The sequence below is a fragment of the Rhinolophus sinicus genome, linkage group LG06 (assembly GCF_036562045.2).
Source record: "Rhinolophus sinicus isolate RSC01 linkage group LG06, ASM3656204v1, whole genome shotgun sequence".
Taxonomy (NCBI): Eukaryota; Metazoa; Chordata; class Mammalia; order Chiroptera; family Rhinolophidae; genus Rhinolophus; species Rhinolophus sinicus.
The window spans coordinates 101432893-101457870 of record NC_133756.1 but is presented as its reverse complement, the minus strand read 5'-3'; the positions used below and the strand labels follow the sequence as shown (position 1 = coordinate 101457870).

The 24978-nt window shown below is 34.4% G+C and overlaps 1 protein-coding gene across 5 annotated transcripts in view; it reads right to left on the bottom strand.

The window, feature by feature from the left end:
• Window positions 1-2868: 2868 nt before the first annotated feature.
• CCDC82 (coiled-coil domain containing 82) overlaps window positions 2869-24978 on the bottom strand; it is a 33031-nt gene continuing 10921 nt past the window's right edge. For all 5 annotated transcript variants that reach the window (XM_019737550.2, XM_074335572.1, XM_074335570.1 and 2 more), the window contains 5 exons: window positions 18599-18691; window positions 17160-17284; window positions 14266-14436; window positions 8672-8857; window positions 2869-3805 (listed from right to left, as the gene is read on the bottom strand). In XM_019737550.2, the coding sequence (XP_019593109.2) occupies window positions 3737-3805; window positions 8672-8857; window positions 14266-14436; window positions 17160-17284; window positions 18599-18691 (644 nt within the window). In that variant the 3' untranslated portion in view covers window positions 2869-3736. The remainder of the gene's footprint in view (window positions 3806-8671; window positions 8858-14265; window positions 14437-17159; window positions 17285-18598; window positions 18692-24978) is intronic.

The following is a 24978-nucleotide window of genomic DNA, read 5'->3' as shown; positions in this document are numbered from 1 at the left end:
ATTTTTCAATATGTTGTAAAGTACACCGCTGAGCACCCTAGCAAGAGCTGGGTGAGCACTGAGGAAACGTTCATGAGCTGACTGTAGGTAGGAGTGTGTGTGTGCTTGTTGGGCACGGGGTAGGGGGGTGGAGAGGAGAAGAAATCACATTTGTAGCTCCTAAAGGGCTGGCAGGTGTCTTGTGTACCTTCCTGCCTGTTTGTGTGTCTCTGGACCAAGGTCATCACAAGCAAATCAGAAGGGATAAGTAAAACATTTTATGATGAACTTACGGATACTAGTTTGGTTGGAAAAAAAGGCTTTTCTTTGAAAATACAAGATGCCTATGACAAACGCAAGATCTGAGGTCTCCATGGCTACCTGGCTTACATATGTAATGAGGGAAATCAATATGTAGCAGCTGAGTTTCAAGAAGTTTAATAACACAAACAGATCTCATACACAGACTGTTGTGCGCTCGTCTTCAGATGGTCACACCCTTAAAATCTCCAACTGTATATTGGATGCTACTTGTCATTAATTATGGACAATAAATTACGGTGAGCACAATTCTGGGATAGTACCATAAATACTCTTGTGTGCCCTAGCTTCCATGTGAGGTCTCAAGCCCTAAACCAACTCTGGCATCTCAGTAACATGCTCCTGCTTCAAACTGAGCTATGAATAGAAATGGATGGGTAAAAGCAATGAAAACATTTAAAGACTGGATTTATTTACAATTTAGTTCCCAATAGGCTGGCCTACTTTAGTCCACTTTACTTTCACAAATCCTGTGATGTTAGTTTGCAATCGGGACAAGCCCACTCTGATGGAATATAACATTTTTTACTTTCCATTGGAACATACTTCCATCTGTCCCTTCCCGGGCTAAGTTCCTCACCACTCATGTGGAGAAAGGCGGAATTCTGTCTTTGTTCGGTATGCAAATGTGAGTGGAGAACTTTCTCAGGAGGTATCATTAAAAAGTGAAGGGTTTTGATTATTTTATCTTTGATTTTTAAAAAGTTGTATTCGTTAGACATTATCTTTTCTATTACGACGGGTACTTTATATTCAGCGATCATACTTTCAAAATAAAAAAAATGTAATATTTACACTTAAAACTCCCTGTTCACTCCACAGTCCTGCAGTGGCATGGATTTTAATAACAGAGACCTTGGTTAAACCTGCTATTCCTAAATGATGTCAACTTTGATTTCTATGCTAGACAGGGACACCTTAAAAATTTGTCAAGCAAGAATTTAATAAATTTTCATACAATAGTCCAGTGGTGTAAGACACTTCTTGAGAGTGCTTTTGCACAAATTTACCCTTTATAGCTATTTACCTTCAAACTGACATAATTACCAGCCACATCCTCATTTCATTCACATTTGTTGCTATTTATTTACAATCACCGTTTTAGGCACAGCCCTTAGTATACATCTCCCTTAATACACAAAAAATCCTGAGAGATAAGTATTATTAACCCATTTATAAATAAGGAAACTGAGGCTCATCGAAATTAAACTACTGGTTCCAGTATATGTAACTAGTTAAGTAAAAGACCAGGACTCAAACTCAAGACCGATTTCAAACCTATGCTTTCTTAACCACTGGGCTTGCTGCCGCAATATCAAGTGTGAAAAGAGTTACAGGGAGAAGAGACTATCCTCAAAATAGTGAAGTGCTGCAGTTACACCTAAATCAACATGCTGGAATCTAAGCAAGTCCTATAATACCTCCAAGAAACAAGTAGTGACTAGAACTACTCATCTGAATATGAGAGCAGACAGGTGGGAAAATACGGTCAATTACATCCGACTGCCAATAAAATAAATACTCCTTTTTTCTGTTTTCCCTTTTTATGGTACTGGTCCCGCTCTTATAATCCTAAAGCTTCTGTACAGCCATATGAATTCTTTCAAGCACAACTTCCCTTTTACTTGTCCATTTCTGTCTTCCTTATCATCTCTATTATCCATAGCTAACAACACTAAAGCATCTAATACTATAGTAATAAATGCCCAGATCTAATAAGTTCATAGACATGTGAGATCTGTAGTTTACAAACTATTTCTTGCTAATGTTATATCGAATCAATGATATTGATGATGATGATAAGGTAACACAGTATGTTGCAATAACTGCAAAAGTTAGTTCTATTTTCTCATTTGTTTTCTTCATAGACTACTTGCTTTTTGTTCCCTGACCCATGCTACCGTGTTTGCCTGAAAATAAGACCTAGCTGGACCATCAGCTCTAATGCATCTTTTGGAGCAAAAAATTAATATAAAACCCAGTAGTATATTATATTGTATTGTATTGTATTATATATTATAGTATACCTTGTCTTATAGTAAAATAAGACCAGGTCTTATATTAATTTTTGCTCCAAAAGAAGCATTAGAGCTGATGGTCCAGCTAGGTCTTATTTTCGGGGAAACACGGTAATTCTCATTTCCTAACAGCCCATCTCTGCCATTCTTTTGGTGTTATCATGTACCTAATAGCCTCTTGTATTCTCCAAACACTCACTGAAGAAACTTGCTCAGTTGCAATGACCTCAGACAACAGCAAAAAGGTATTCACTCCTCACACGAAACATTAGCATCAGTATTCTCAGCACTTTGTGAGCTTTTCCTACCTGTTTTATTAAATAGGGATAACTTCAGAAAGAATTAAGTAATCTTGATATAAGGACTTAATAAAATGTATCTTTCTATGCATACACGTACAATGAAGTTCACGCTATGAACCACGTAACAGATGAAGCCAGTTTCAACCAACATTTGAAGTAAAAAACAGAGTATCTAATATTCCTCAGTAAAATAGATCCTACTATAACACAACTTTTAACAATTAAAGATACAGAATAGACAGGGTCCATTTGTTCATTCTGAAACCATTTTACTTTATTATATTATGGGAAAACTTAGATGTGCAAAGCAATGCAGATGCCAAAATATACTTTTAAACTGTGGCTGAATCTCTTTGAGATCTTCTGATCCTATATAAAAACTTGTATGGGAAAAGTTATGGATAAAAATAAACAAAATACATCTTAATCATTAACATGCAGACAAAACTGAATAGAGAAAAGAAAGAACATTATGAAGTATGAAATACATATCATGAAATTATTCCTGAATGTAAGGGTTGAAAGACTTCAGGCCTAACATCTATTTCTAAGGGAAACTTTAGGAAAGGAAAAAAGCTCTCCTCTACTTGGAATGGGTAAGCTACAGTCTGATTCTGAGGCAACAGGACTCAACTGAATGAAGCACTGAGATTTCTTCCATGGCCCACTGATTTAGATAATAATAGTAGTAAAAAATATATTAGTGAAGATCATTTGATGCTGAAAAAGTATAATAAACAGATCTGGGCAGAGATTCAGCGATAAATACATGTCAATGTTAGTCTAAATACATTTTACAAATGCAGTATTTTTCTACTAAACTGACAGAATACAAGCAGCTCATTCACTTGATAGTAGTTTTGTTATAAAGTCATTATTATGTAACTTCAAAATACACTTAAAATTATTAAGCTTATGTTTTCTATGTACAGCAGATGAAAGTTTTATTACTATACAGTGCCATTTCATGGGAATTAAGATGAACATGTTTTAAACACGATATTTTACCATGAAGATGTATATAAAATATATAAATATGTCACATGATACAGAGAAACAAGACTCATGATCTTCACATATACAGGAATTTATAAAATCTTCTCTGAAGGAAATCTGTTACCATTCAAACTTCTCATCTTGAAAGTAATCCGCAAGATTGAGATATTCTTGAAGTTGAGCATATTTCTGTATATACAATAAAAAAGCTAGTTATTTTACTCAGAGCAATGAAGACAAGCTAGGCCTTTTCAATCTACTACAGACACAAACAGGAACTAGTGCATTTCATGGTAATCACGAACAAAAACTTTTTTAACATAAACAGGGACTCAACTTCAAATAAGGATTTCTAACTCATTCAAGTATTGGAAAGAGATCAAGCTGAACACTATTAATTTCATAACTTTCTTATAAATTAATTCTCTAATACGTATATTTATAGAAGTATAACAACTTCAGTAACTTATTCAACAAAAATTTGTTGAATTCATAACATATGTCAAATACTCTGCTAATGACTGTCTAGGCACAAAGAAAAATTGCTTTCCCTACTGGTAAGGAGAACAGAGTTCAGTAGTGATACACCAATGACAACCAAAACAAATGCCGTAAAAAAGTATAGACACTATTACGAGGCTTCAGAAGAGGGATCATGGTTAGTTGAGGTAACAGAAAATAGTCATTTAAGCTGTTCTAGGAGAAAAGATTTGGGGGGGAGAGTTCTCTGTAGGAGACAACAGTCCACACAACAGTGACAAGAAAGTACGGGGTTTGACTACAATCTGGGGTTTTTTAGGGGAGTAGAGAGAGAGAAGACTGAACCAAAGAAGTTGAGATTAGGAAAAAAAAGTATGAAATATTAGGTTAAGGAGTTTAGCAATAATGTGACTGGCAGTAGAAAGCTGCTACAGGTATTAAGGCAGGAGACTGACATGATCTAAGATGTATTTTAAGAAAAGTGGTAACACATCCATTCTAGAATAGTTTGGCATCCAGATATGAGTCTACTGTAATAATTTAGGTAATGAGGGCCCAAATTTGAGTGATAGCAATGAAGATAGAGAGTAAAGATAAGATTAAGACAAGATGAGACAAGTCACATGATCTGGAGATTTCGCAGTTGATGCAGAGTTCAAAGTGCTTACCTCATTGGAGGAGATAAACTGACTAACGGTTTCTTAACTCTCCTTCTAGAACTCTGGTTCTACTTCCAATAAGGTGAGAGAGGGTCCTGATGACTCAGACTGTTGTGGTGATTAGGAGCTATGGAAGGGAGTGCATTTTCCTTCTAGACAGGGCCATGAAACCTCCCCTACACCCCCAAAGATCTCTGACTAGATCACTTTCTCTGGAGAGAATGAAGAAAAGAACAGGAGGGGAAATAACGCACGGACTATTAAGGGATTCTCTTGACCTAGTTTTCAGACAGATTCTATCAGATGTAAGTAAAGTACTCTAGGATTAGGAACCTAGCCCTTTAAAGTTTGAGTGTTTTTATGCTTTTTATATTATCTTTCTTTATAGTTTTTATTTATTAAATTTATTTTGGAAAATTACAGTCTATCTCAACTATATTAAGGAAGGAAAACCTCTCTGCTTTTATTATTAATAGCTAACCTTAATTGATCAATTAGTAATTGCTAGGTCTTACACTGTTTAAAATGTGCTACTCATTTAACCTCCACAAAATTATTATTATTGTAGTTCCTATTTTACTGAAGAGAAAATTTAGGCTTAGAGAAGTAAAGTAACTTGCCCCCAAATTCTACTGGTAGAAAATATTTAAATTCATCTTTTAACCATTATAGTATGCTATTTTTAAGATTTAAAGGGTGGGGGTGGGGTGCAGCTTTAATGTGAAAAAAGAAAAACCTCTAACAGGAAAGTGAAACTCAGAGAAAAGGCAGTTAGCATTACCTGGCCATTCTCTCCACCTAAAGGCTCCATCACTCTTTACTAAAAATTTGGAGAGTTGGGTCTTATGTTAAGCCCTTAAGAGTGCCAGATGGACAGACTGATGAAAACAGCTGGACTTGTAGAAGGAGAGTATGAGAAAAGTCAGAGCACAAAAGAAGGAGTTTGGAGTCTTCTACTCAAAAGTGGCAGACCTGAAAAAAGGAACGGGTTTGCCAAGGGAGTGAGCTTAGAGGCTGACAAGAGAACCTCATGTAACCTGTACTTTTAAGCAGTGGCCCTCAATCTTTAATTTGCTTAGAATCACCTAGTTTGTTTAACACCCCCAAGGATTCTCATTCAGTAGGTCTGCAGTGAGGCCAGGGACTACACATTTTCCATAAACTTCTAGCTGATTCTGACACATGTAGTTTAGGGCCACATTTTCAGAAACATCAGTTTAAGGAGTAGAAGAAAAGGAAAAGGAAAAACAAAGTTAAAAAGAGGGAAAGAAAGGGAAGAGAACAAGTGAGAAGAGTTTTGGAAAGGGACAGGATATCCAATCATAATTTAAAATTCTTATTTATATAACATTATTAAAATTTACTTTAAATACAACCGTAAAACTGAAACTTGATACTTGTACTGACATACTTTCTTCAACTTCCTGGTGTTCATGGATTCACCACCCCATCCCAACCATCCCTATATTCTACTTCCCTGGAGAGACCCCATCATCATAGGCACTTTCTTCTTAACAAAAAAATTTGTTAGAATTTTGCCAATGGCATAAGAATGTTCCTCAGCTCTAACTTAGAATGAGACATATATTACTATTATATTTATTATATATTTTGGTTTTATTATAATTTTCTTATTTGTTCTTTTCTTATACTCAAGTTGCTCCTACGGCTTTAATATTATTAGGATAAAAACAGGTCATCCTAGTTCAACTGTTAGGAGGAGCAAGAAGAATAAAGTCAGTCTAGATGGCAGGTTTTGGGAAAGAAATGCTGAGATATCCTGAGATAATGGAAGAAAAATGCTTAGAGGAAGAAGAAGCAGGAAAGGGCAAAACAAAATCAAGGTGTGAAACACAAGCTGGGGGAAAAGATAGGAATGAATAGTTGGTGTAAGGTAAAAGAAGGGGTTGACATAATGATTGGGAGGTAAGAGCGGAAAGAGCCAAGGATACATAGTCATTCAAGTAGCACTGAGGCCTGGTTCTAAAGGGTTACAGTTACTGTGGCCATGAGACTGCATCCAAAGAAGGCATCACCATCGCCAGAACACACGCAGTGCTATCACTCAAAGGCACAGACACACGGAGGGGCAGGCAGAGTGATGGTGAGCAATGTCAGAGCACCTGATCATTTTCAAAATTTAATCACAGTACAGAAAGCTACATATGAATTTATCCTGGCTGTAAACTTGTTTAGTTTCCAGGAAATCTTTTGAGGAAGTCTACAGACAAACAGTTTTAAACTAGGACTGATCTCAAAAAGAAAATGAAGCTCTTTGGTATTTTATGAGAAAAAAGTGTGCATATTGTCCTAAACACGTATGAAATACCTTCAATGCCAGTGCTAAGTGTTATTCTCTAAACAGAATATGATACTTGGCTTTCTTTTCCTAAGAATGTTTTTTCTTATTCCAGGTCCCTTCTTTTGTCACAAACCCTGTTGAGCTTTCTCTAAGGTAATTGATTTGAAAGTGCTTTTTGTTTTTTTCTGCAAGAAGTTTAATGTCCCTTCCATATATATTATATGATATATATAATACATTCACAGTGATTTTTCTATACCTACTATACAATTCCTTAAAAATGTGCTGTCTCAATGGGTCTTTCAACCCCACTAGAGGGTTGGCAACACTTAAATGCATCAATAAAAGCACTTAAGAATTGTTATCTAGCAAAATGAAGACGGGACTTATGGGTAAGTGATGGTCCTCCCTAAAGCAGATGGAAAAGCAGCAGACAGGAAGGAAAGCATTGAGGGTGAGAGAAGCAGAAGCAAAGTAAAAGATAAAAAGCTGAAGGGAGGAAAATGAGAGAAAGACGACTTGAGCGTCAAGATGTGGGGGGCAGGCAAAGAGACCACAGGGTAGTGGTGTGCGGTGAAAGGGTAAGTGTCAAAAGGGAAACCATCTTAATGCCATTCTCCAGACTGGGAGGCTCTGTGGAACATGACATGTCCTAAGAAGTTCCTGTTTTGTTGTTCTCTTTTTCTTTCCCTCTGCTCATAAGTTTATTCTTTAAGCTCTCTTCTATTTTATTTTTCTCTCTTTACAAATTCCCCTGTTATAAATAACCCAGGCAATGAATCTCAAGTCAGCCTTTTTTTTTTTTTAAGATTAAATATACTGATCTGAGTTGTCTGAAAATCTACTGTGTGTTCTGTCTTATACATGCATGTAACTAGACTTCTTTTAGAAGATCGCAATCATACTAGTGTTCTTTCCATGCACTATAAACAATTCTAAGAGTTCTGTGAGCAGACCAGAGCTTATGAGCTGCCAGCAGATCTTCAGGAATCCAGTGCACTCTTCAAAACCCCCATTTATCCCTGATCTCAAATTTAGTGATCAACAGGATAGAGGGGAATCAAAATCAGTGCTGTGGCCTGAAATCTCTGCATTCCCCTTGATCTTCAGTGACAATGCTCACTGCTAAGTCCCATGTCCTCAAGAAGAGGATGTGGGTCGTATTAGAACTGGCAGCCGAGATCCTTTCCTCATGGGCACCAGGTGCTTCTTCACTCTCAGGTCATAAGAACTGTTCTAAAGAATAGGAAGCAGACAAGCAGAGGTGAGTCCTATCCTCTGTCAAAGAAACTAAGGGGACTTAATATATATGCAAATAACAGCACAGATATAAAAGTGAAAGGACAGAAGATCCCACATTAAGGGACAGTATTATTGTTGATTAAAATTTACCTGCTGAGCTGAATGTTTAGGACATCAGGGCACCTAGCCAGGGTAGGACAATGATAAGCATGAGAGGAAGGGGTGGAAGAAGAGAAGAAAATACAAAGACGGGGAGAGAAGGAGAGGTTCTTTTTTAAATTTCACTGCCTTCTAATCATTAGTATCCTTTCGCTAATCATAATTAGGCTCCAGGATCTACTGAGTGAGACGGTTCTCTTACAGTCACCTTACCTTCTCAATCCAGCCACTTTCTTTTGACTGATTGAAAATTCTTTCCACTGTTTCTTTAACTTGTTCATTCTCAACTTCTTCTGTCCTTGCCTTGGAGCAACATTCTTGGTACAGCTTGAATTTAAAATGTTTCAGTTTATGATAAATTTCGGTACGTTTAGCACAAATACTGCCAACAATAAAAACCTAAATAAAGAAATAAACACAATCTGACATATGAAGTGAATAATATAGTAATGAATGTACAGACTTTCTGGTTTTAAGATTTTAACAGTAGCATCTGATAAATGCATCATTTGTTTTTTAAATGTTTACACCATGATTCCTTTGCCTTCTCTTATTGATACAACTCAGTTAACAAAAACTGGGTACCTGCTATGTTTCCAGTATTGGGATGAACAATGCAGATACATGAGAAAGATATACTACCTGTATTAGGGGAGCGTACAGTCTTGGAAGAAAAATGATCATGAAACAATGTATCAAATGCTACCCACAAGATGCTGTCAAGATACAGAGGCGTAACAATTACCCCAATCCAGAGGAGGTGATCCTTAACTAAGTCTTTAAAAAACAGAGTTTGGGAAGGAGGAGAAAAATGGCTTGTAAGACAGAAGGGCCGGCACACCTCAAAGCAAGAAAAGCATGCAAGCTATTGAATGTACACAGTTACTCAGTTAAAAATTCCCGGATTACAATAAATTTCTAGCTTCTAAGCAAAAACTGAAACAAGCTTTCATACCAATATTAAGTATTGGCAGTTTATACCAAATACATTTTTCCTAAAAAATGTTGTAATGTAAACATCTTTGTGTTTAGTCATATTTGTGTCCTTAATTAATAGAGTCTGATATGATTAAAACACACTAATATTTTAGAAATTATGTTAGAAAACTATAAGAATTTTAATTTCTATGTTTACATGGACTTCTGGGATTCTATAATTAAGAAGGTTCATCTTGCGAATTCAACCAATCAGAACATTTCTCTTTTAAAATACTTTGAATATATACTGTGCAATACACACCTATAGCTGAAATAGGAAAACAATGTCACTGTACTGACCAAATTAAATATAACTGTACCTACAGTATTTCACTCATTGTAGAAAATGCAACATAAAGGGCTCCAAACATCGTAACATAAGCAATTTTATATTCGTGGAATAACCTGAGGAAACTTCTTGCTAACTTAAATATTTGTTTCTGTGTCTAAATTCACTAGTGGGTTATGCTTTCATGAGTTCAGTACAAGTGGTATAGTAATAATATTGATCTACGTAACTTGCATACTATTTGACAAAGAATTGTACTGTTTTTCTGCAATGGATTACACAGGTGATGAGTTCAAGAAATAATCTAAGAGTATATTGGCAAAAATGAATGAAAGTTAAATATAAAGACTGGCAACAGTCAGGTTTGAAGTATCACCTTGTGAAGACAGTATTTAGGACATCTTAAAGTCTTTCTTAAAAAAACCACTGAAACCTGAAGAAAAACATGTTCAAATTTCTGTTCATGTTCTGTGAAAACCTTTCTGTTTTTTAGGTCATTAGAAATAATCAGGTTGTTATTGTACATTGCTTACATACTCTAAGTATCATTTCAACATTATTATCAAACCAGTCATATCACTTACAACAATTTATTTGCCAATACCGCCCACTTGGAGGAAAAAGAAACCACAGTAGTTGCAGAGGCCACCAGGGGTACCCTGTGTCTCTCTACTTCTACCATCAGAGTAAACTGTGGAGGAAATCTCTTATGGATGTTCTGGATAAAACACAGTAGGAGCATAATGTGATTTTCACTTCCATCATACTGCAGTCTATTTTTCCACAAAACAAGGGGAATTTATCTGTACAGAATTTTTAAGTTGGGAAAAGAGGGAAAGAGAGGTGTTTAAAATCCTTATTTTGTTTCCCTGTTTGAAACAAAAATACCCATTGAAAACATTAAACATTACATTTACTTCTTTCCATTTTTAATTCCCACCCTCTTGGCATCTACTTTCACTGATGTAGGTCAATTAACCCAAAATTACCTTTAGAATAGTCTCACACTATTTTTTACCAAAATGTGATCTCGTTTTATATGGAAGAGCCTAAACCATTGTGAGTAAGACTTCATAGAAACACTAAAGGTATATATAAGCTGTAATACTGCAAGTGGACCTCGCCCCTTACCCCGCCCATTTTCATGCATTGTTACAGCCTGTTATACCTTATGAATTAATGTAAATACAACACAGTGTACATTGTAGGATTCCATTTATATAAAGTACTAAAACAAGTAAAATTAACTTATCCTGTTGGAATAGTGTTTAAATTTTCAAAAATGTATTCAGAGACTACTTTTAATTATCTAATTACATTTCTGGACATCAAGGACACTATACTAACAAGACAGTAATCAAAATTGCCAGAGATAGAGAAATAAATTCTGTGATGACTGTTCTCAGAGTAGATAAGCAAAATGACACATTAATGATTACTAATCCACGGTGCAGGGTTAGCCTAGTTCTATAAACTGGTAAGTATGAGGATAACTGAGTCATGTCAGTTACCAACGTAAACTAAGGGATCTGACATATACAAAGAAATAATTGGAAACAAAGCTAAAAATTGTCACCAAATTTTCCTAAAGCAGAAGATGGCGAATTGCAAAGCAATACAAAGAATGTGATTTGTAATTTATTAGATACAGCATGTAGAAGGCAAGGAAATATAATGAAAATACATTTGCGCACATTTGTAATACCCAGCTAACTGTAGGTAGCTTTTCGAGGCATTTCTCTAGGCCCTCATTTATATATGGAAGAGCCAGCTCCTATGGAAGTTAAGTGTGGAGAAGAAAGAAAAAATATCCTCAAGGAAAGAGGAAGGATGGGAAAAAGTTTGTTTTCTCATCCTAGGTCTCTGGAAATATTTAGTGCAATAGGCCGAGCCAAGGGATTCAACTTCCTGTTGGCCTGTTTTTTGTATGACACATTATATGTTGCCATTTGCCTCAAAATTATTGCCTCTTCCCATTGGATCTTAAGCATCTTCAGGAGCCTGGCCAGACTCTGGGCAAAAGTGAAAATTAATTCAAGATTGCCATCAGTCCTCCCAACTGCCTTTCAGATTTCACATCTCCCCAGGTGACTTCCTTCTTGTCTATCCCCTCAGACTTCACCACAATCTGGTGGTCCAGGCCTCTCATCTCAGTACCCTACCCAAGACTGTGTCACTAAAGCTACTCTCTTCCGTAATTCCACTGTCCATCAAAGTATCCCTTCTTTAAAAGAAGCCAATCTCAGGTAAGAAGAAAAGTTTTATCATTAAACAAATTTCACTAAGAGCATTCGTTTAAAGTATTATGTGCACCTTAAAGGAGAACCCCAGATAACCCCACGGAGTTTCAGTTTTATGTAACCAGAAGCAGCAACACAAAATGGAGAATCAGTTTTCAAAATAGCCTGAGGGTGAGCGTGGGGTGAGCACAGTCTCTTTCATGCCTTGGATTAAAACCCAGTTTGTCTTTTTCTCCTTTCCTTTTCTTTTTCCTTTCCCTTTCCTTTTCATACATTCACTGACACTGTAGTTTAGAAGGATATAAAGTAGATTTTAATAAGCTATTCTTCCTTTAAGGGAAAAATTACTTAAAAATTTAATATTAAAGAATTTCAATCATACTATCTTAATATACACTATAACTAGTTTAATGTTTGCATATAGCAATACGTACAAAAATACATATTTTTACAAAGATATATATATACACACACACACACACACACTGCTTATTATTTTACTTTTACCTAGCTTTATTTCATAAACTTCATAAATATTATTTTAGTGGTTGTATTATATTCTATCACAAAATGATGGTACAGTTAGCTTATTGTATCAGTACTCTAATATTTCATTTGTATGAGTTCCATTTTTTATATTATAAATAATGCTTCAATAAACTTCACGATCATGTTATTTACTTTTATTGAATTACTTCACCAAGGACAAACTTATAGGCACTGAATATGTATAGCTCTGTAACTCTGGCTACATATAGCTATCCAGTATTCTGAAAAGATACATCACATCTTTTCCTTCTCTAGGAATCTTACTTTCCATGAAACTGCTACTTTCAATGCAACCTTGACAAAACTGTATTTTGTCATTTTATTTAAAAATATTTCGCTACTTTAAGAGCTATCAACTGGCATATTAAGGTAGTTTTAATTGTATACCTTTAAATGGAGAATAATCATTTTCCAATATATTTGTTAACTTTTATATTTTTCCATTGTGTGACTGGTGTATTAATGTTCTTAACTTTTATTTCATGTGATCTCTTACTTTTTAGATATTTGAATCAACTATTTTATATAGAATCTTTATTCCTTCACAGGAATGTCAGAACTCCAGAAATGGCTTTCTAATTCACACTCCTCTCCATGATTAGTTGTAGAGAGCAAAGAAAGTGAATGTACAGCAGTATTTTTATCTATACAACAGAACATGATCCTTAGAGTGTTAAATCACTTATATTAAGAGTCTAACTGTCTTATCTCATAAAGTCATAGATAAATTTTTAAACAATGGGGAAATATGCATATGACTATGTTGAGAGAAGAAATGTGTTTTTGTAGTAACTTGACAAATAAAACACTGAAAGTTAATTCTGAATTCATTATCCCCATACAACTTTCTAAGTGATTCTTGCAACCCAGATTGTTCAGAGGGATCCGGCCAATTATTGCCCAATAACACTGAGGAATCATATTACCTAATCTAGCAGAATGCAGATAAATAGTGTATTTCTATTTTAATAATTGACTGGCAGTATTTAGAGTCAACTTAAGGTCTCTAACTAGTCCCCAAAACACACACACCCTTCATGAATATACAGGCTTACCTGAGGAAGCTTTCAATTTTAATATTTTTACATTTATAAATGCAACACTTTTATATAGGTTAAAAAATAAATAGTAGTAGACTGCATTTACATTTTTTTCTCTTCACATTGTACTGCGTTGCTCTTGTTTATCAAATACTTTTCTTCACTATTTGAAATATTTTCTTCAGTTTTGTCTATTCATTCAAAATTAACAGCACTTTAACTATGTGGTAATTGCTCTAGACTCTGACACACTTCTGATATAGTCTAGGTCGAAGCATGGCTTTCTTTTAATTCTCATATTAGGATGAATAGTCATCTTCAATTATTAGCTTGTGGATTGTCAATTTGGTATATTATCTGCCATAAAATGTTCCAGTTGGGTCAAATTTTCCTTTGGACTCAAAGGGGATTTCTGCTTCCCCTGCTTTAGTTACCCCCATTTCATCCTCATCCTGTACCCCCTTCCCCAACCCCCCTTGGGTGATATACTTAAGAGAACATGCATGGATTTTAGTATCTCACTGAATTAGGAGTGAGTCTCTTCATAAGGCATATTTTTCACATTTTAAAATTGTATCCTCTTTCCCTGTATTTTTTTCCTTTTTCTAGTGTTTTCTCCATTTGTGAAAATAACTTAAGGCTATTTGTGCAAGCCTATGTATTGAAAATTTCTAAATACCGAAAACTAAAATGGGAGAAAAAAAATAATACCTGTGTATCATGTGACATGAAGTTATCTGTTTCCATAGTGCTGGTGTTATATAGCATTCCTGATAAATGCACTGAATATTTACAGTGGCGATGCAATCCACAAGCTTGACAACAACAGTCTTCAGGGTTCTTCATATGGATACTCACATTGGAATAATTTGCTACCCGCTCCTGAAAGAAAAAAAGAAAAAGGCGGAGGGGGATAATGAAGCTTTAAAGGATTAGAAGAACAATAACAAAATAAAACAAAGAACCCAACCAAATTAAAACCAAAATTAGGAATCACAATAACAGGATAAGATGCAAGAGCAAAATACTGGTATTTCTAACTTTAATACTGAGTACATAGTACGTGTTTGACAAGACACTTTTAAATTAAGAAAAAAAAAGAATTTACAATTTAGTCTATTAAATAAAAAGAAAACAGACAAGGAAAATCATTAGTTTCATATCCCTCATACTTATGAGTTACTACTAAGCAGTGTTCTTCACAGATTTTATTTCTTTTCTTTCTTCTCATCTCTAGTGAGTGTTACTGAGGTATTAATTAGTTAAAAATAGGAAAGAATGAACAGCAAAAATTCAGAATATAATAAAAGATGAATCCATTTAAGTAAGTCAAAAATTGACAAAAACAAGATCACATTTAGTCTCCATTGTGTGAATATTGTGTTTTCCAAAAAATATTCCAGAAATAATTTAATCCTCCGATAGTGACTAACATACTGTGAAAATAAACAAGTTGGAACTAGGATTGCTAGGTGGCCAGTATTAATATGGACGGTGTAATAGATGACTTAGCAATGAGTAAACAAACTGAGAAAATATTTGGCATTCATAAATAAGCTTTATCAAGCTGTGAAATTACATGTGCTTGAGTACTTTTATTTGTGCTCTAGGCCTGTGCTAGATAACACTGTTCTAATTAGTAGTGTAAATTAGGTTTTACCACAATATTTGAACTGTACACAAAGAGCATATTTTAGCAGGGTTACTAATACACGTCCACATTCTCCATCAGCCAGATAGCAATTAAGTATTCAACACACTGATGCTTCCTTTTTACATTGTATGATTCACAACAATATTGTGTTTTATTTACCTTTAATACTTCTCATATTTCATGACACTCATGACACATGTCACTTACAGGCTGACATTCAGAGGAAAGAGGTGACTAACCACTGTCCCTTCCTGCTTCTGTGTTGCTCACGGAAGCACATGCTGAGCTGAAAGCTCGGAGACTATGATAAGCAGAGCATTCCTGTTCACTCACAATGGACATAGAAGGCAAAAATAAACTTTTTGGGTTCAGCTATTGAAATATTTGTTGTTGGTTTATTTTGTCTGTCATGTTATTTAACTTTTGCAGCATAATCTAGATTATCCTGACCAAGATTGTACTGAATCATTTACCTCCTAAATCTTTAATATTTTCTTGTATCTTACAGTTATTATTTCAACATTGGGTTATCCAAATTCAGCATCACCTTCCACAGTATGGTAAAGCTAATCCAGCATAGTGGTATAGGTTTTAGAGTAAGAGTAACGCTTCTAGGTATAAATGTATTGGCCTGGCTAATGACTAGCTGTGTAACCTTATTTTAACTCAATTTTTCTGAGTCATAGTTTCCTCAACTCTAAAATGGAGGAAATAATAGTGCCTTCCTCATGGGGTTAACTTTGAACATCAAATACAATACTTTGCTTTGCATGTAAATTACTTGGTAAAATTAATGGTCAATGCATAATGCTGTTTTTCTTTCAGTGCAAGTAAAAATATTTATATTATGTTCTATGAGCTGTACTATCCACTTTGCCTTCAAAATAGGTAAATATTTCCCTTTAAAGTAGGTGAATAGTTTCTGTATCTAAGGAAGAGTTTAGAGAGGTTAAAAACTCACCCCAAATTAAAAAGGTATATATAGTGACCCTAAATTCTAGCCATCCCCACAAGTGAAGTCTTCTGACTCTCTTTGCAATCCTATAACTGTCCCTTAAACCTAAACCATCTGTGGCTAATTTATCATTAGGTAATTAAGGCTGAACAGTCCTGGGTGAAGCCAAATCCCCTGACATAAATAAGGCAGAGTAGCTAATGATTTAAGTGCTGGAAGGACTGTAGGGAACTTGAACTTCTCTTGCCATTTTTCCTCTTGCTAATCATTAGAAGATAGAATGTGAGAAATACAGAGAAAAAGAAAATCTTAAAAATCATATCGTAACCCTCTACTATTAGAGATTATAAAATAGAAATCTAGAGGATAACATGAAATGAAATAAATCTTGTAAATTTAAAAGATGCTTTACCCAAATTGGTAGAATTACAAAATCTTTAAGGTGGAGAAGGATGGCAAAGACAACCTAGGTGAGTATTTCCCAAATTATATTATAGGAATCAATTATCCTAGAAGGTGTAAGTATTTTATGAAAAGGAGCCACATGGTAACACACAAATTTGACAATTATTACATTCTACATCACCCTCTTAAAAATTTACAGTATAAATTCACATTATTAGTGTTCCTTAAAAAGTCCTTCAGCTAAGTTCAAGTTAAAGCCACTGTTTCTCAAATTCTTTAACTTCTTTTCTGAAACAACAATTAACATCCTGTGAGATAATCTCTCATTTGAATAGATGAGCTAAGCCCTAGAGATGTTCTGAAGTTATTCTTCATTCCAAACTACTTAATTATAGGATAGATATGTGTAAAAGATTAAAACAGTAATAGCCTTTAGAAGAGGTGAGAAATAATAAGCTAATTATTTAACAAAGAAAAATGCTGATAATTTAGAAGATTATTCAGTCTGACGGAATACTGATATCCTGAGAGGTCTTTCATACACCCCACCTGCCACCACCCAGAGATTCAAAAACAAATAAAACTGTGTACCTTATATTGCTCTTTCCAACGACTTCTAGAGAATAAGTTGTCTAGACGAGGCTGAACAAAGCGGTTATCCAAATAATGAAGAGATGTCATCATATCTTGTGCATATGATTTTTGCCGGGTGCCATCTGTTCAGAGGAATAACAATAACAACAAAAAGACCAATCACTTTGCCCTCGTGACATATTTAAATAAGTGAATACTTAAAGATTTCTTCCCATAATTTTAGGAAGATATTTGGTTGATAGAAGTATTTTAAATTAAAAAAAAATTAATGAATAAAAGAACCATTCCATCAGCGCATTAGGGGAAAGAAAGAGCAACAGGCTTTCTCCTAATTGTTTCTTGAACACATCAAACCGACTCTTTCCTAATGGTCTTTGCACTTGCTATGCTCTCTGCTAGATCCATGTATTATATCCTCCCTCCTTTCAGGTTTCTGTTCAAAAGCCACCTCTTGAGAGACCGTTTTTTGACCAATTTAACTAACAGACTTTCCTTTATCGCTCTCGATCTCCTTACCCTCCTTGTTTTTTTTTTTCAAGAACTAATCACTAGTTGAAATCATATTGTTATATATTTGTTTATTCATTATTTGTCTGTCTTTCCCATTAGACTTTAAGCAACACGAGGGCAGAAATCTTATGTCATAGTCATTGCAACATCCCCAGCCCTCAAATAATACCTGGCCCTTAGTTGGCACTCAGTAAATATTTGTTCAATAAACTGTGAATGAAATCTTTTGGCACTTATCTGGATATTCATCAAACATATTTATAGTCTTTATTAAGTGCCAGATTCAGTGCTAGAGGCAAGGGATAAATGTATATATAAGGTATGTTTCTTGTCAGACTCTTGAAAGAGAGGAAGGCAAAAATACATTTTCAGTACAAGTATGAAAAGTGCATACATGAGTACATCAGTACCACCATCCTCAGGATAATGACAGCACAAATGAGGGAGTGACAAATGCTACTTGAGTGGGTCATAGATAGCTTTCATGGTGGAAATGATATTACATTCACCTGGAAAATGCAAGGTAGAAAGGGATTATAGTCTAAGGAGGAACAGCATAAGCAAAGGCACAAAAGCATAAAACAGCACGTAACTTTTGGTGAAATTCTAGGAGCTTAGGGAGGCTGGGACAACACATGAGTGTTGAACTACCCAGCTGTTTTATGAGTGTGTGTCCTCTCTCTTCAAATTCACCACGGACTCTCCAAGGGGTAGAACCATCACGTATTTCTTTTATACTTTCTACATTTCACAAATAATAAACACTAACAAGTTTTTGATGTGAATGGACCTTTGGTACAGTTGATCCTAGAGGAAACAACTGGAGGGCCTTGAGAATAGGTCTCCTTCATTTTAATATATAAAATAGTGGAGTTTTTAAAAAACTGGGGGAAAAAATAGTTGTTCCAATCATATTATTAACTTACCATACAATGTTTGCAGAAATGATTCATCTAAAGCATTGATCAGAAGAGCCTTCACAACTCTTTCAAAGTGAGTATAGTGGTCACTGAAAGAATCTGAAATTAATTTTAAATAAATGTTAGGATCTAGTAGACAAAACAATTCCCTGAACATAATAGGTTCCTTTCTCCAAGGCTAAGAAATTAATACTATAAATAGAAGAAATCACTTAATTATCCTAATTTTATAGCTGCCTAAGTGACTTCTCTAGTCATTGAACAAATTTCCATTTCCCAGATCTACTGGCTTCTAATTCAAAGTTTCTAGTTGTTATTTCAAATAATCTTCACTTTCCAAACTTATTAAAGGAAAATTAAGAGACATGTTGTGAAAACAAATCAAAATCATCCCCTGTATACCTAATTATCAGCTTGACAATTAGAGAGGGCAAGAGAGAAAACCTATATGCGTGGATTGTTCAGTATGTACATGAAATTCCTGTCTTATTCCTTCTCTCTGAAACACATTACATATAAAATTGTCCATGAAATTACTCCCCTAGCCGGAACCCCAATGGCTATAAAAACTCCATGTCCCTTTCTGATGCCCCAGATTTAGGATTTTCCACATCAACTTAGAAAAGTTATATCTACTCTTTCTTATAGCAAACATATAAGCCTACTTTCCCACTAACTCAATCTGGTCCATGGAATCGTCTGTTTGATGAGCAAAGGTCCCTATTATTTCCTATTCCATTGCTCTTGGGTCAAGGATTACTATGGCTGTGGAAATATTCTCTACCAAACATGACCCTTTCCTTGATCTGAGTGGTAATCATAGAACATTTGCCCTCCTCTGGCCACCTGTGGAGACATTTAAGAGCAGCCTGGAATATTTCAGGAAAAGTGGAAGATGCTGAATAAGGAATTAAAGCAAAATAAGATTTATTATTAGCATCCATGAGTGAATTTTGACTTTCCTTTCAGTTGAAATAAAACAAAGATGGGATTGAACATGGAGAAACCATTTTACCTTTATTTTAGTTATTAAAAGGGCTAACTTCTTTAGACTTTAGGGGATATTTTTAGTATACATTCTTTTGTAAGGAAACACCTTATTGAAGTACTGAAGTGACCGAAAAAAAAGCAGTAATGAAACTAAATGACGACTGCAGATAATTCACACATTAGAGGGCCTATGATCAATTGAAAATTACACAAGAACTGATTATAGCCATTTATGAATATCTTTTTAAAAATCAGTAGAGCATAATTGGAAAATGAAATAATACTTCAATAGACTTCATGTCTGACTAGACTTTCATCAACTTCTGGATATAGTATTTTAGTGCTAGTACCTAATTTGAGTATTTTAATGCACTTAAACTTTATCTACCACTTCCCGAACTGTATTAAGGGAAAACTGTTTTAGGCATATTAATAGATATGTTGAGAAAAAAATTAAAATTCATTCCCTGAGCACTAAGTTTAACTATCATCTAAATTGAAATGAAACTTTTTATCTCACTGAATTTTTATCAGTCTCGAATGTGCTAATGCCCAATGTTATTCTCCTGCTATAGTTTTGGGGAACTGCTACTCTATTTCAAAGACCCTAATAATAGAGTCTCTTTAGGATTGGGAGTAAAAAGAAAGGGCAAAAGATCAGAATCATCTGGAGAGTTTTTTCCCTAACCACAGATGTGTATCAGGAGCTCCCTTAGAAATGTCAGGAAAAAGACCTCAATTTCATTGTGCTTGAGTGGAGGGGAGGGGTGGTGGAGAAATTATGTTCCTGGTATCTCAAATTGAAAAAAAAAAAAAAAGGAATTGAGCAAATATATGTCAGGCAACATTTTATGCACTTACACGCATTGCTTTATTTCTCACAACAAGCCTACAAGGTACTATCATGACCCTTGGTTTCTTTTTAGTTGAAACAGATACAGAATGAAAAACCTCCCTAAGATCAAACAGCTACTGTGTTTCCCTGAAAATAAGACCTAACCAGAAAATAAGCCCAAGCATGATTTTTCAGAATGACATTCCCTAAACAAAAGCCCTAATGCGTCTTGAGCAAAAATCAATTAAGATCCGATCTTATTTTAGGAGAAACACAGCAGTAAGTGTTGGAATCAAGGTTGGAACCCAGGCAGTCTGACTCCAGATTTCATGCTGCTATCCCCTAGATAGATATTGTTCTGCATGGACACTATCAAATCTGTTAGATTTGATACTATTATACCATTTCCCCCAAAATAGGACCTAGCCGGACAATCAGCTCTAATGCGTCTTTTGGAGCAAAAATTAATGTAAGATCCGGCATTTTATATTTATTACATTATACATATTTATATTATATGTTATTTATATATTAATTATATTAACTATATTAATTATATTAATCACATTGTATTATATTATACTATACACAGTATTATTATTATAGTAAAATAAGACCAGGTCTCATATTAATTTTTGCTCCAAAAGACACATTAGAGTTGATTGCCTGGCTAGGTTTCTTTTTCAGGAAAACATGGTACTTCAGAACATTTAGAAATTTTAGAATTGGATGGAAAAATTAGAGAAAATAAAATTCAAATCTCTCATCTTAAAATTAAGAAAACTGACACAGTGATGAAATAATGTACGCTAGGTCACACAACTAGATAGAGGCAGAATCAAAACAGAGCTCAGACCTTCTCCAGAACTTTATTCAGTGCTTTAACTCCAATAATGGATGGGTTTCTGTGGAATATCCTAGGAATATTGTTTGTAACTTTCTTCCATGATTATAAAAAAAATTTCAAAAGGACACAGGAAAAAACTAACAATGTTTGTGTTTATGCATAACTTGATTTTTCCAACGTAATCAATATCCCCACATCCAACCACTGAATAGTCTCGTCATTGTGTTGATTTTCCATGCATCCTTTATCATACATTAATTTCATACACACACACACACACACACACACATATATATATACACACACACACACATATATACACACACACACACATATATACACACACACATATACACACACACACATATATATATATACACACACACATATATACACACACACATATATATATACACACACACACACACAAAGTTTTCCCAGCACTCTTTGCCCTTCCTAATGAGCCATCATTCTCCTACCAGTACTACACTGCTTCACTTATTGCAATTTTGTGGTAACTTCTTGTATCTGGTAGTGCAAGTCCTTTTGACTTACTCTTTGTTTTTATTCTTATATATCTGTTCTTCCAGGTAAACTTTATGATTGTGTTATAAGATTAAATAAAACAAGAAGAAATAACCTTCTTGTACTATTTATTACCTTCCAGAAACATGCTGAGTCTCCCCTTTTATTTTCTACTTCACAGTCAAGTTTATTCTTGAACCTAGAAAGCCATGCTTTTATTCTTAAGATTAGGCATAGGAACTTTATTGTGTTTGCTAGTGTAAATGGAATTTTCTCTCATTACACCACGTAAATCATTATTAATAGTATACAAGAAAATTATTAAGTTTTACGTATTTATCGTGAACGTGGTCATTTTCCTAAGATCTTTCACTAATTCAAAAACAGTCAGATTCTTAAATATTTGTGCAAAATGAGTTTCCTGGGACATTACAGAGCTGGAGAGGAGATACTGTTCGAGAATTCCTGGGCACTCACTGTTTACTCCCCCAACCCTGAGGAGGATGTGGTCTTGTTAGTGCTAAGCTTATTTCAAGAACCAAGATAATGTTTATAAATATTCTCTTAGGTATATTTGTTGGTGTACTTTCTTCTGGAATGGAGGTGTCAGCCCAGTGTAAAAGGGCAGAGGTAGAACAAGAAATTGGCTTCTTTTTCTGCTCTAACAGATCCTCCCCCGAAAGCCCACATAAGGAAAAAAGAACATGAGAAAATTATGGAAATATATGCTGCATCTACTCCTGCTTGCAATGTATTTGTATCCTTTCTCTTAACATCCGTATCCTTGGTTAAATAAATCAGAATCTTACAGCTTGTGTATATATAATCAAATTATGTTCAAATAATGTCTTTTCCTTTTCAATAGTTATATTTCCTGTTTAATTTCATGTCATATATTATTCAAAAATATCTATAACAAAGAATATTTTTATCTTGTTCTTCATTGTAAAGAAACTATCTCTAGTGTTTCATTATAAGTATGATGTTGGCTCATGGTTTTTTTTTGTTTGTTTTTTTGGCTCTTGGTTTAAAATATTCTTTGTCATGCGAAGGACATATGCTTGTATTAGTATTTTAAATATTTCTATAAACTAGATATGGACATGGAATTTTATCAAATGCCTTTTTAGAATTTACTGAAATTATGATATAATTTTTCTTTTGACATATTAATGTTAATATGGCACCTAATATTACACCATTTTTAATTTCCAAAAAGAATAGTTAGATAACTTTTCTTTATTCGTGTAATTAGAAAAATATTTCCTTCACATGTCTATTTGTGAATCTGTTTTTATCAACTTGTTGGGATGTGTGCTTCTTTAATCTGCATAAATGGTGTGTTCAGCAACTCAAGAATATTTTCTTCTATGACATTTTTAAGTTCCCATTTCCATATGTTTTTCCATTAAAAAATAAGGTATGCCTCTTAGTACATTAAAATCTTCTTTTACATATCTCACTAAAGTTATGTGATTTTCTTCCTTCAGATTTTCATTTGTTGTATATACCCTCCACAGGAACTTGTGAAATAGTCTTTATTTCTATTCCTTTATTTACTAACTTCTCCCTCAGAACTGATTTCTTTTTTTTCTCTATGCTAGAAGAATTTCTTCTATACATCACTGAAGAGATTTTTCTGTACTGATTTTCCTGCTCTTTACTTCTTTAAATATAGATTGTATTTCTGATGTTATTTTTCAATTTTCTGGCAATTTATCCTTAGTTAGCTCTCTTTCACCTCAAATTGTTCTTTTTGTAACGTCCTATGTCTTTCCCACAGATTGCAAAGCAAATGCTTTATACAATTTTCTTTTGTTTCCTTAAATAAAACATTTTTCACAGACATTTTCTTCCTCTGAGTCTTCAGGGCAGTGTTAACTTTTGACTTTGTGCCAAAATATTACACTGGTACTTTTCCTAGACTAAGAGGGAAATTTCTAGGATTTAACATTTAGCATAAATGATTGCAAGATTGTTCTTAGGCACACTCTGTGCTGTTTTGATAGAATGAACCTCTTTCTGTGCTAGGTGAAAACTAGTTAACATTCACTCTTAGTCTAATTTCCAGTATTCTGGTAGCAAGTATTTATCTAGCAAGGCACTAGAGATATACTTTTCTTATATTTACTACTTGGTTCTTTGTCACTCTGAGCATATAACAGAGTATTGGAAAAAATAATCTTCAGTGTCCACAAATCTGAAAGTTATTTCTATCTACCTGTGAGTAATATTTTTGGTGAATATGCATTACAGATTTGGGATACGATAGACCACTGCTAGTGTGTCCCTCTACTTTCTATCATATCTTTTCTGGGAATCGCAGTCTCAGAATAAATATAGAGAAATACTAATAGGGAATGACGAGAAAGGAAAAGGACTGTGATTGTCTTCAAAGGCTGCAACTATATAGCAGAAGTGGAAACTAGCCTATTCTGAAGTGTTACTGATGCATCTCTCAGAGCCAAATGGCAGACAGTGAAGGTGACAAAACGTTTTCTTACAGATAAAACTGTTCTCTTCAAAAAGGTAAAATAGTATAAGCCACTGATTATGACTATTGGGTAATAAATTTGGGGTTAGGAAATGTTGCTCCTAAATTTTGATGATATGTTGAATATCACTATTTGTCAGTGTTCTTATAGAGATTGGGGAGAGAATGAATCTGGGACTACTAGCCTAATTACAACCTAACCCAGGCCAGAGTGGGTTTCATAATTCATCATATAGGTTATCGCTTTAATGAGAAAATATATTCTGATTTTCAAATGCAAGAATTAATTTATAGCAACCTTTAAAACACAATCCTTTGGCAAATTGAAAACTGCCTGCATTTAATTTTACTTATATTCATAAATGGCATAAACATCGGTAAGTATTAAAAACATTGACCAAGTCATAAGTTATCACTGTAAAGTATGTGGGTTTCTTTCTTCTAATGTTTTAAGAAATCTGATCACATCTAACATTTCTCTGTCTTGAACTATATGAGATCCAGGAGCCTTCAGCCAATATGCTTATCTTAATCACCCACCCGTCCAACTAACAAGAGTTCCCATAATGTGCCACCAACTCTAACGGCTATTAGGAATACAAACAGAAGTGAAGTTGATTAATCATTTAGGTTAGTTTTTTAGTGGGGGATGCTCTCTTGACTTTCTTTATTGAGATTTACTTTTTTACATACCA